The sequence below is a fragment of the Hippoglossus stenolepis genome, chromosome 8, assembly GCF_022539355.2.
Source record: "Hippoglossus stenolepis isolate QCI-W04-F060 chromosome 8, HSTE1.2, whole genome shotgun sequence".
Lineage (NCBI taxonomy): Eukaryota > Metazoa > Chordata > Actinopteri > Pleuronectiformes > Pleuronectidae > Hippoglossus > Hippoglossus stenolepis.
This window is the reverse complement of record NC_061490.1, coordinates 24,093,204-24,106,058: the sequence shown is the minus strand read 5'-3', so window position 1 is coordinate 24,106,058 and position 12,855 is coordinate 24,093,204. Positions and strand designations below refer to the sequence as shown.

General features: G+C 44.6%; 1 protein-coding gene across 2 annotated transcripts; it reads right to left on the bottom strand.

Moving 5' to 3' along the window:
* Positions 1-273: 273 nt before the first annotated feature.
* mios (missing oocyte, meiosis regulator, homolog (Drosophila)) lies at positions 274-12,634 on the bottom strand. Of its 2 annotated transcripts, none has more exons than XM_047340771.1 (12): positions 12,515-12,634; positions 10,540-11,407; positions 9,921-10,410; positions 9,371-9,469; positions 9,032-9,286; positions 6,998-7,167; positions 6,353-6,418; positions 6,018-6,176; positions 4,517-4,669; positions 3,494-3,698; positions 3,118-3,247; positions 274-1,848 (listed from the first exon to the last, which is right to left on the bottom strand). In XM_047340771.1, exons 2-12 carry the CDS (start codon positions 11,356-11,358, stop codon positions 1,758-1,760), a joined length of 2,637 nt encoding a protein of 878 aa, XP_047196727.1. In that variant the 5' UTR covers positions 11,359-11,407; positions 12,515-12,634; the 3' UTR covers positions 274-1,757. The 2 variants fall into 2 exon arrangements, with proteins under 2 accessions (XP_047196727.1, XP_047196726.1); XM_047340770.1 differs by having other exon boundaries at positions 12,511-12,625.
* Between the last annotated feature and the right edge of the window lie 221 nt (positions 12,635-12,855).

The following is a 12,855-nucleotide window of genomic DNA, read 5'->3' as shown; positions in this document are numbered from 1 at the left end:
AGAATTGGTTCACATGCAGGTTTTTATTTGCCCATCTAGATCTGAAACCAAAGTGTTGCCGTTCTTGTCAGTGTCGTCCTCCAGCCTCCGTCGATGGTCTGTGATAATGTGGGAGTTCCCATGGGAGAGCAATGTGTGACTCAATGCGTTTATGAAAAGATCCGAGTACGCACATGGTAGAGAAACCCAGCGCCATCTGTGTCTACGAAACATGATAATGTAAAAATAAACCATGCAAACGTATGGAAAACACCCCATTCAGCAGTGCTCCAATTAGTCAGTCGGAATTTATTTAAAAGGCAAACACAAGAAAACACTGAAAAGGATGAAATTCCAGCCACTCTGTTTTTCGGGACGCTACACGGCTCGCCAATTTGTCAGCTCCACTCCAAAATAGTTCACAAAAGGGCACGCAGGCCTATAAAACCTCCCACACCGGGAAGAGATCTTGGTGAAAGCAGCATACAGTAGCTCTTGTGCGCCCCCCCGTCCTGCGCCCTCCTCCCTACTCCATGACTAAGTGATTTAGCCAGCTCTGGTGCAGGCCGCCTCTCACTTACAATGCCTCCCTGGGTTAGTGACAGAGCGGGGAGGGTGGCGGAGAAAGAGAGAAAACCCATTTACAATGCGGCTTACACACGGCGGTCCCCCCACAGACGGCGCCCATCCTCGGATTGATGTGTGGTATGCATAGCTTTTGGGTGCAATTTGGGCACCAGAGAGATGGAGAAAGAAAGAGAGGGCAAGTCTGTGTATGTCACAGGGTGTAAGAGGCGGAGGCGGAGGGGGGGGGGGGCTCACGGGGCTCAGGCTGTCTGTTCTCTCGCCCTCTCTTTGAGTCAATAGTGTTCCGGCAGCTGAGGTTCTTTATGAGGGGGACAATCTGGAGGGTCTTGTCAGAGTGCCGAGCAGCTGCTGTTTTCTGGGGAGCTTCTTTCATGAGCCACAGGCCTGGAGTGGGCTGCTGAATACAGAAGCACCCTCCCGTCCCCTCCTCCTCCTCCTCCCTCCTCCTCCCTCAGCGCCTCCTCCTCCTCCCTCACCCGCCACCCCGACCTTCTCCAATTCCGCATCCTCTCCCCCTCCCTTGGAAAAACCACCCCTCGCACTGGAAGCCCTCCCGCACAATGCCAGATGAACAGTGGCACAGAGGAACATGAAGAGAGCAAGAGAGTTTTGTTATTGTGCGCTGCCCGCCGCCTCGTCACCCGGGGTACCATCCCTCACCCGAACAATGCTTTCATGAGGTATGTGAAGATCCTTTCATACGACAAACGCAGACGTTAAATAGCGCATTAAAACACAAGCAACAAAAATATAGCTCAAAACATATTGGCACCTGTGTTCACATCTTTACAACCTGATGCGTGAGTGGACTTTTCATAATATTTGTTTCCAATGGATCATAATAAAAATCAACAAGCCTGATTCAGGTTAAAGTGTATTTCTCCTGAGTGGGACTTTGATTAGCAAAGCAGTGAGTTTTCATTTGCTCCCTTTATGTGATTGTGTCAGTTAGTCAGATCAGTAACACACACTGCCTCCCTTCTTCACGCACAGGCCTATGTTACCACGTTACATTCACTAGACTATACGTAACAGGATTTAATTCTATTGCAGCAGCCGCGTTCGAAGAGGGAGGCCGCCGTCACCCTTTGTCCCTTGCCCAGTTGTCGGTGCGGCGGGTGCAGCAGTGAACCCGCGCTGGTCGGCCTTGGGCTGGTGTTTGGCTTCAGAGTCCGACAGGCTGCTCCTGTTTAGCTGCTGTCTGAAGGCACCAGGTTCCCCGTGGTGTCCAGCTGCATGCATTTACATGTACAGGCCGACACCGGGCACTCTGTGTGGTCCCTGTTGAAAGACACACGGAGGTGAGTTCAGAGAGAAGCCACGTGTGGACAACAAGCAACGTGGAAACTACAGATATCACAGGAGTTGGTACATTTTGACCCACAAGATTAGAGGAGGTCACCTTCTATTCACTGATAATTCTGCAAATATAAAAGAACTAATTTAGGAGCCTGTTTTTAAAAGGGGCTTTTGTCGGTTTGTAGGAATATGGGTCAAATGTCTGTATTTGTACTTAAGCTTGTACCTACAAAGTTCAACAAACCACAAAATAAAACTAAGGATATAACTTCCACCTGACACTGCCTCTGTCTGCATTAGGTAAATACAGGGTTGACTAACTTTACTCTCACAGGTGATGCAACAATCGCCTCCAAGCAAACCAGTTTACACCAGAAAATCACACTTTTCCAGCATTACATCTACTTTAACGTTTAAAACACTAGGGACCTCTGATTTCAAAACAAACTCAAGAGATGGACCATGGGAGTTGTGTCTTCACCACCATTCCAGAGGAAAATCTACCAGACGTGACTCAAGCGCAAATCATGTTCTTGGATGAAGTGTTGTATTCACGTAACGCAGCTAACGCCAATGAGTCATGATCAGATATGAGTGACCAATACAAGCAGTGGAAGGGAAAACAGCCGACTGGGTGACTGTGTGCTTTTCATCCGTCATCATGTTGTTTGTCCCAGAAGATACAGCAGAGACGAGCAAAGGCTGGGTGAAGCAGATATGATGAAATCTAATGGCGAACTTGTATAAAATGGGGGATTTCTCTGGGTTTAGACATTGTTGGACTCGTTTTGGATGATGTAAGTACACAAGTCAACAAATATATAGAACATGGGTCTAGTTGTATTTAAACATTTCACTGAGGAGTTTTTAGGTATTATATATAAGAGCCGTAGATGTTTTACAGATCAACAGAATCACTTTACAATTATATCAGAGAGAAATGCTTGGGAACAGCATGTGTTCACTTTTGAGTTTATAGACGGATCTGTAATAAATACAGGAATAACTGTTGACGATCATTTTCAGAAATCCCTTAATATCTTTGATAAGAGTCAAATGTTAAAATTTTACTGATGGGGAGAATAAATTTATCTCATATGACATGAACAAATATACAAAATTCTACTTTTAGTTTCTACAGGCTTAATTTTAGGGGCAGGAGGGTTTTGGTTTCAGAATCAGACCACAGACCACAGCAGTGAACCACGTCCACATGTGTCTAAAAGTGATCCACATGTGTGAGAGTCGCACCTGAACCAGCTGAGCATGTGGCCCGCGTGGCCGCCGTGGCGACAGTTGTGACACCAGGTGAACCAGTTGTTGAACTGAGCCAGTTTGTTCTCCCTCGTCAAGTCCACCTTCTCGTCCGACTTCCCTGTTCCTGCCGAACAGAATAAATATGCATCCATGAGTCAATATTAACAATCAATAAAATCTGGCAGGTATCAGTGAGAGCAGAGCGATGATTGGCTGCTGCACTGACACTCTCAGGTAAATGTTGATCAAAGTCCATACATCCTCCCCTGCATATGCGTAGTTAGGTATTATGGCCACTCAAGCTGCTCAAAGAGGATTCCTGTTGGTGGTAAAGTCAGCTGAGCATCTGTTGACACACGGGGCACTTTACCTGGGCAATTGGACACAGGTGTCCCCATGTTCATGAGGCAGAGGGCGCAGCGCGGCAGCGGCTTCCTGCAGCCAGGGCAACTCGTCACTTTGGATTTGGTGGGCGAGCCGCTGACGCCGTATTGGCTGAAGCCGCGGCCCTGGTGAGGCATCGCCGAGCAGCTGTAGGAGATGGACTTCCCGCAGAAGTTGCAGCTCACAAACACCTGCCGCGCGAGAACAAACACAAAGGTCGGTTGATAAGAGCCGGCGGATATGAAGGTAGAACCAACAAGCACATGCTCGCCAGCTGTCAGGATTTCATTTTTTAGGGGAGAGAGAGATAAGTATTAGATAATACAGCAATAACCCCAGCGCGCTTAACGGTGGTTATTGGAATGTTAGGCAGTGCCAGGTTGTGTTTGCAGTGCCAGGGTTCTCATAATCACCCATTTGTAATATTCAGCTTTATAATACAAGTATATTGAAGATAAGTATGTGTGTGTGAAGCAGTAAAGAAGAAAACTAAGTGCATGCTTTATGATAAGAATTAAAAGTCAGGGCTTATGGGTGCTGTGTGTTTGGCTGGTTGCTGGCTCTTCAGATTGGTCGATATAAACATCGGCTACAATAAACAGCACAAATTCCCTCTACTTTGCTATAAGGCCAGTGATATCAGACCATAGACATCAGAGCCTGGAGATCTGACAACAAACAGGAATGGAAAAACTGTTTCATCAACTTAACTTATAATGGCTGAGTTTATCAGAGACAAGTATTTATGGCTGCAACTTGTTTTCATTAATAATTGTTTACTCCTGTTGTGAAATGGCGCAGATCTCCGCCAAGGCCCCACAGTCTCCTTATGTAAACACATTTAAACCAAATTGCGGTCATAGATGTAAGTCCTCGAAATGTACCCGATTTATTTTGCCATCAAGATCCATGAGTTATTCCCTGGGAAACCTTGGTTCATCAAAAACTTAATCTCTGAATTGTTTTATAACTACAGACATTAAAAAAACCTTCCCCTGACATCCTGTACCTGGGCTAACGGTTTGGAGCTGGGGTCCAGTTTTCCTCTGTGGATGTCGAACTCCGCCCGTTTGTGCCAGAACCTCCAGGCATCCAGGAGGTTGCGGTAGTTTTCTATCCAGCATTGGACTCGAGGGTCCTTCAACACATCACCTGTGGAGCCCTGTTAGAGGGAGAGAGAGGTTTTATTTATGCTCAGGACCATTCAATATTTGTATCTGTCAACGTATACTTACACAAAATCAATGTCTACAGCTGTAAGGAAGTAAAATTTGAAGTTTCAGGACCTTAATACCTGAATACCACTTGAAATTAAGACCAAACTTTCAACAGAGATAAACATCAAAAGTTAAAATATTCTTGTTCCACCCATTGTCCAACGTTTGCTTTATAGGAACTTAAAGCAAAGCACCAGCTTAAATATTCATAATTTTCAAGCCACTTATCCTTAAACTGGAACTTCCACATGTTCACAATCTAGCTAGCAGGATGTTTAGAAAACCAGAAACAGACCAATGATGCAGCACATACCAGAACTAATACTAATTTTTCGTCAGTCTGGCAGAGCTTCGGTGGTGACGTGCCTAAAAAGCAACTTTTATTATTTTAATTGGTAAAACTGAGTTGAAGACATTTGAAGACATTGTTAAAGGATCTGTGGCCACCGTGAAAACAGTGAAGTGCAACCTGCTTCCATAAAGCTCGTCCTTCCTGCACCCATCCCTCCGGTGGAATGTGTACATGTACGTGTATATGAATGTAAAGTATATGCTTTTGCTACATAGCAGGTGGCTGCCTTGTGTACAGCAGTACTACATTCAGGAGCAGGTTAGAGAGGGACAGAAAAACAAAGCTTTTCAAAAGCGTGTTGAAAACTTACAGACCTGTTCCACGACTTTAAATTCTTTATTTCCTTAGAGAAACAAATGCATGAGAGCAAACTCCAGTGAGGTTTGCTTTGTATTGTGAAAGGAGATGGAAGGTATGGGCAGTTGTGACATTTGAGAAATGAAGACACACGTTTTAGTGTGAACACTGATTTCTCACAGGGTGCGAACACAGAGAGTTTCGAGTAATTTCCTTTAAGTTACTCAATCAACCTTGTGTTTTGAGTCACTTCCTGCAGCTCAGTGAGGCTGTGGACTGTTGAATTGTAAGTTCTCACCCTGCACTGCTCTCATGGGGCAGCTTGTTTCTCGTATCGTCAGCAGAGTGGTGACGGGAATGGTTTTGAATATCTCAGGATAAAAAATATAACTAGAAAACAGACTTAGAACTGCGTCTGAGGTAAATTGTCCCATTGATTTGCTTTTGCTAACTAATAATTTGACTCACATTAGCACAGGTTTAATTGATAGATTATCCCCACACAATAAGTCAAGGTTGTTTTTTCTCTTAGAATAAAAACGCTCTTGTTGTTATTGGTGACTTAAATATAAGTAATATCCATTTCCTTTTTGTGCTTATGAGTACTTGGGGAAAAAAAGAAATGGTCTTTTGGTGTTTTGTACCTTCAACATGCAGAAGCTGGCGGTCTGGACATCTCCCGTGTGGTCCACGTAGCTCTCCATGAGATCCACGCCATCTTTACTCAGCCCCGTCAGCAGGATGCCCTCCAGGTTGCCCGCTTCCTTCATCTCATTGGTCAGTTTGTCGACGTATCGCGGCAGCTGCAACCACATTCCCCAGAGAGATTCAGTTCAAACACGTCAAGAGGTTTCCAAGAATATTCAGTTTCAGGAAATGGTGTGGACAGGGTGTGGCACACGTAGAATTTCAACATTAGATTAACAGGACATAATCTGAAGTTAGAAGTTTGAATGAAGTTAGAAGTGGAGTTTGTTACCTGTGTGTCGCTGAGAAACATGCAGGCGAAGGCGACTCGGTCCCGAACAGCGACACTGCTCTCGTGCTGAAACAGAGAATTCATTTTTTCGTGTAAGTTTTGGATAAAAACGTTTAAATTTACAATGTGCTTGTGATATTCAGTTCATAGAATGTGAAGCTCGTGATTTAAGGTTCCTCTGCTCTGTGACCCACTTCAACAGGAAACCAATCAGCTTGTTTACGGCCTATAAGCGCAAAGTGTTTCAATGTTCTCATTGTGGAGTCATCACTTTGGCCAGGGAAAGGTCTTAAGAGATAAATATCTGTGACAGCAGCTGGTGGCCAGAGTCTGATGCAACTCCGGGAGGAAGAAGCAGAAACACACGCCGCTCCGCTCTGGGCAGCGGTTCATGTTCGGTGAAGTGTTTTATGACTCTCAGGGCTGATGGTGGAAAACGTAAAACACATCTTTTCCTGTGCACCAGAGGATTTGAGACCACTGGAGTCTCACCTGCCTGTTCATCACTGTGTTGACAACATGTTGTATGAAGTGAAACAGCCACAGTTAAGTGAGAGAACAGTTTCAATGAAAGTGTCAGATATCGTTTTTCCCGATTCACTAACTGGCTTTTAAAAAGTCTGGTGACATTTAGAGTTGCAGTACCAGCACGCCATCGTAGGCTCCGGGCTCACTGGTGAGGAAGGCAAACATGACGCAGAGGTAGGGGTTCTTCAGCTGCAGCCTCAGAGAGCTGCACATCTCCCTCCACAGGGACGACTTCTCGTCGGTGTAGCCTGACAGAGCCATGGCAACCACGTTCAGGTTCAGGTCACCTGTGAAGAAGAAGAAGAAGAAGAAGAAGAAGAAGAAGAAGAAGAAGAAGAAGAAGAAGACGGGTGTATTTAGTATCTGCAGGGACTTTAACGTACGGAGCAAGAGGGTGGAGCTTCTGAGACTATTGCTCATAGTGACCTAGTTTTGTTTCTACACTCAGTTTATTAGGAACACCCAGTTGAAACTAATGGAGTCCTGCAGATAACCATTCTACACAAAGAGTTGAGTTTAGCTGAACATCTTCTGGCTTAAGCTCAATTTTATTAGAGCCCTACGATTTATTGCTTGGCTGATAAAATCGTCCAATTTGAGCTTTTCACATTTTTTGCTGATATGCAGCGCTATGAATTTGTCTATTTTACAGAATAAATAATGCAGAGAAGATGTGAACTTATGTTTAGAATTGACATAGAAATATTAAACATTTAGTTAATTCAAGCTCTTCATATTTGGTTGTATTTGTGTTTTCTTTTTATTTATAGATATATAATAAGGCCCATGATTAAACTGTAAAATATCCAGCCTCAATTGCATTTCTTTGTCATAAAAGTATTGGTATCGGCATCCGCCCCCGAAAGTCCTTATCTGTCAGACTCTAGTTTCTATAACAGAAATACATGAGTGGTATTAAGCTTCTCATCTAATTCAAACAGACAGAGAACAGGTGAAACACCCACAGGACCTATAGAAGGAAATTGAACCTTAATCGCAAACTCCTCAGTTCATGAACTCAGAGCTGCTGTCTGAGACAGAAACTTCCCCCCCCCCCGCCCCACTGTAACTGCTGAGACAGTTTTGCTGACACACCTCATCTAATGAATCAGCCCATCACTCATGCTCAGGAAACCCTCATTAGAACACACAGCCGAAAAATGTTTGACCCACATTGGTGGAATTCTTCTGAGACGAGACGTGTGTAAACAGGAGGCTTCACTCGTCGCTCCGTTGACGCTCAGTGTGAAAAACAAGCTTCTCCTGCTGCTGCCGACACATTTTTTTTAATTCCCCCAAATCATAATTTTGTTTGGTAATAAACTTGATTTTCGCCGACTTATCTTGTTACAGACAAAATCCCTCTACAGAGGTTTTTATTCACGGCAACAAATGTTAAAATATTAGTAAGAAATCAAGGAATTAAAATTACTTTATGTTGCAGACGAACATATTTCTGAGCAGTTCATGACCTGAATGACCTAAAATCATGAGACTGGTTTTTCATACGTCTGCAGGAACCATGAATTGACACAAGCTATAAATATTTCTTATTTAATTTCCTCCTGAAGCAGCATGACATTATGAACCACAACAACTTGGGAGGCAGATCACTGTGAAGTGTGGAACAATGGGGGAGTCAGTCACAGAGAAAATAGACCATTTCAAAGTTCGTGATTATTTAATCGGCTGGAATCTTTTGTGCTTCATTTTCAAAGGAATTTGATTTAGGGAAATAAAGCAGAACATGTGAGACGAAGCTCATCACTTGTGCAAAGATTAGTTAGTAAATCTGCTCAAGTTTTGATAATTTATGGTTTAAATAATTTTTGCTGGTTTTATGTTGTCAAGTATGATAATTTATTGGTTTTCTTGGACTTTTGTCAGAGTAAATTGCATATTTTGAGGTTTATGACAGTTAGATTCATGCTATTCATGTTATAGCTCTTATGCTTTCTAATATTGTGATGATTTCTTGACCTAGAAATGATTAATCTAGGAAATGATCACTAGTCACAGTCCTAATTAGGTTATATCAATTTCAATTAAAAACGGAAGCACTACAATAAACTCTGATGTTTTAAATCTGACTCCTCTTTCATGTCAACACTTCAAACACACAGCTGCTTCCTGTCCTGTCGGCTCACTCACCCTTCTCAGCGGTGGCTCCCTTGTTGAGGATCTGGATCGCCCGCCGGATGTCCAGATTGAACAGAGCGACGGCCGCCGCCCGCTCCCACTCGCGCTCCTGCTCCAGCGAGCGCAGGAAGGTCTCCACGTCGATTTCGGGGCCGCGGCTGATCCACCCGCAGAGCCGCAGGGCGAGGCTGCGCTCCTCGCTGTGGTAGCGCGGCACGTCCGTCTGGCGGTCCGAGCCGCTCCAGCACTTGCGGCTCTCTGTTGTGCCTAGAAAGACACACAGCAGATTACATTTCACCTTGTACATTAATGTAGGACACATCCAAGTTTTCAAATGTGTCACTTTCTTACCTGAGCTGCTCTTGACGATGTTCTTGATCCCAGAGTAAACAAGCGTCTGTTTGTTCCCCTGCAGTTTCAGCTCCATGTCCTCTGCACACTGCTTCATATGTGATTCTTACAAATTAAGGAATAATGACGACGGCGGATCAAGCAGCAGAGTTTTTACTGTTCAAACTGCATCAAAGGAGGAGAAATCTGTTTCCTGAGGTGAACTTTAACAAATCCAGACATTTGTTTTTTACATTTTAACATAAAAACAATAACTGGGGCTGTTTAAAGAAGATTTCAATATTTTCTTTCTAAAATAAAGGAGGAGTTATGACAGTTATTTAGAAAAATATATGAGCTTTTGTGGAAAACTAGATAATATACGTTTTCACTGTATCTTTCTACAAATGCAACCTCAGCAGAATAGTCCTAAAGCACATATGAGCATAGGGCTCACTGGTGAAGCCAAACCATCACAACCAGTGTCCGGTAACTAGTATAATATTAGTATCATTCATTGAGTTGCTGCTTTACTTTGTCTTTTCCACCACTTCCTGTTCGTGAAGGATATAGAACAGGTCATACCACAAAGACTTGAGCTGGGGGTCGCTCCCTCCGGCCAGTTGGTGATTCCTCCACACCTGCACCGTATCGTGGCCGTACCTGGACTGAGCCCTCTGCCTCATCTTGGTGGCGATGTCCCTCTCGATCACGCTCTCCACTCCATCAACTCCATCCTCCACGCAGTCGTACAGGTGTCTGCCGCACGCCCACATGAGCGAGGTGGTGGAGCTCCACGCCAGCGAGATGCGCTCAAACACGGTGAAGTCGGTCATGACCCGGTTGGCTGCCGACACCACCACCATGCGGTTCTGGGAGGACGGGTGCCAGGCGAAGCTGCCGATCTGGCTTTCGCACGGCTGCACGCTGCGCTCGATGATGGTGGGCTCCGTCTCGTCCCCGATGGGAGTGGGGGTGTGCTGCATGTCGTAAAGACGGATGATGTTGCTGTCACGTGTGAGCGTGGCCAGGAGGCCGGTTCGCGTTGGACACCAGGCCACCTGAAAACGGTATAATCGAATTAATGACCAGCTTTCTGTCAACAAAATGTAATGTGCCAGTATTGTACATCTTCAGAATCTCACAAGAACATTACAAAATCTTTCTAAAAGGAAAGAAACCTGTTTTACCTTAGTGAGGGGCTTCGGCTGCTCACTGAGCGTCAGCACGGGCTTCTCAAACTTCCTCAGATCCCAGATCGCCACCTGGCCCTCAAAGAAGGAAGCCACGCGATCATGGAAGTGAGGATCCACCGCCACCCCCTGGATGGCCTTGGTGTTGACAAACGTTTTCTGGCTTGTGTTCCTCAGGTCAAATATTGCGAGGTTTCGATGCATGCCGGCCAACAGCAGCTTTGGGTCCCGGAGCAGCCAGCAGAGGGAGAGACAAGCGTCGTTCTGGCCCAACTCGTAGAGCGGTTTGGTCACGACTGAGCTCGAGTCCAAGTCCACGGACGAGAGACGAATCTTCTCAGCTGTTACACTGGCCTCCGGGGAAAACTTACTGCTGATGTCCCATATGAGGACAGAGAAGTCCGCTCTGTGCTTGTCCAGACCAGCCGCCAGCAAGTTGCTGTCCACAGGGTTCCAGGCTAACGTGTTACACTGGCGGGCGTGCTTGGGAACAAACTCTTTCCCCACGAGCTCCTTACATGTGGAGTTGTGGCTCTGGCCCAAGCTGGTGAGCACCACTCTGCCGTTGGCCTGGCCGACAGCGAGTAAACACTCTGGCTCATGTTTCGGGTACCAGGCCACGCATTTCATGTACGGGGTGTCAGAGTTAATGGCGAGTAAAGTAGCAGCAGTTTCCCCGGAAAGAGGGAGCGAGCCCGCCTTGGTTTCTGCGTTGCCCACAGGTCCAATGCGGTAGAGTCCCAGCTCGGAGTCGCAGATGACATAGCGGTCGGGGTGGTGAGGAGACCACAGGATGTCGGGCTTTGAGCCACTCATGGTTTAAGAAGCAGCTAGAAGGATCTCACAGGAATCGGCCTTGTGCAACCTGGGATTGGAGCAGATTGACACTTAAACATACTGATAAATACTACCAGATATATCTATATATAAACTACTGTTTGTGACAGGTTTTTCATCCATATAGACTATATCTAAGTGTATAAACGGTTCAAACAACTTCGGATTTTGATTTTTGGATCCTCTGTGATTTCGTGTGCTCCTCAGTTGTTGTTCCGATTCCGGTGTGTTCATGTGCTTTGACACTGAAAACAAAATGTGTTGTCTTCATGTGTTTAGAAAGGTTTAAAAACACCTTGACACATCTTTAATGATCAGGTGTGACATGCAGATTAACCTGTATTTGGTAAAAAGTGAGAGATGAACTTTTGCCAGAGACAAAAGTGGAACATTGGACGTTAGAAGCTGCTATTTTGACCTGATTGTAACTTATGTTATTTGAACCCTTTTAAAACATTTTAGAAAAATGTAAGTACTATACTCACTGTGTTTACTCAATGTATAAAGCTTAATATCGAATAATTAGTGATATTGTTTTATTGCCCAGCTGCGTTAGGGTTTCCTAGTTTCCTTTTAGATTTTACACAACTTCTCCTCGATGTCAAAGTTTCCAAAAGTTTTAAAACACATTCACATTAAACAGATGATGATATTTGTCTGTTTGATCTACTTACTAATCAGTTTTAATTTAGATTTAAAACCCTAACTTAAGGACGCAGGCTGTAGATTAGCTTCAGCTGGACGTTATGTGTATATAAAACATCTGTATTAACTCTATAAGAAGAACAGTGTTTACCTGTGTGGACACGACACAACCTCAGAAATGTTATAAACATGTTAAAGTGACGTTTTCGCAGAAGCTATTTAAACTGTTGACATTAATCTGGACGTTTCTACGTGAGAAAAGTTGATCAGGGATAAATAAACAATCGCGTGAGTCCGGAGACGAGTCGTTGTTTACACTAATCCACAAAGTCGAAGTGCAGGTGAAAGTTTGTTGACATGCTAGCTCGCCGAATGCTAATGCTAAGCGTTGCAGGGCGGCACAGAACGGGAGAGTTTAGCTAACTGCGGCTAAGCTAACAGCTGAGGGGGTGCACGGTTGTTCACAACGCGGAGACGGTTTGTTACTTACACACACACACACACACAGTTTGAGAGGGAGACGCGTTTCCACCGGATTCACACATGTCCGACAACTTGGAGCCAGGCTGCTGTTGTGTGTCACACCAAAACACGTCCGGGCGGTCACAGGAGTCCGCTGCGACAGAAGTTCCGGTGGCGCTTTGCAGGCGGTTCACCACCAGAGGGCGCCACTAACCACACAGGAAAATAACATGAGGAGCAGAGATTATATTATATTACATTACATTACATTACATTACATTATTTTATATTACATTACATTACATTACATTACATTACATTACATTATTTTATATTACATTACATTACATTACATTATATTTTATTGTA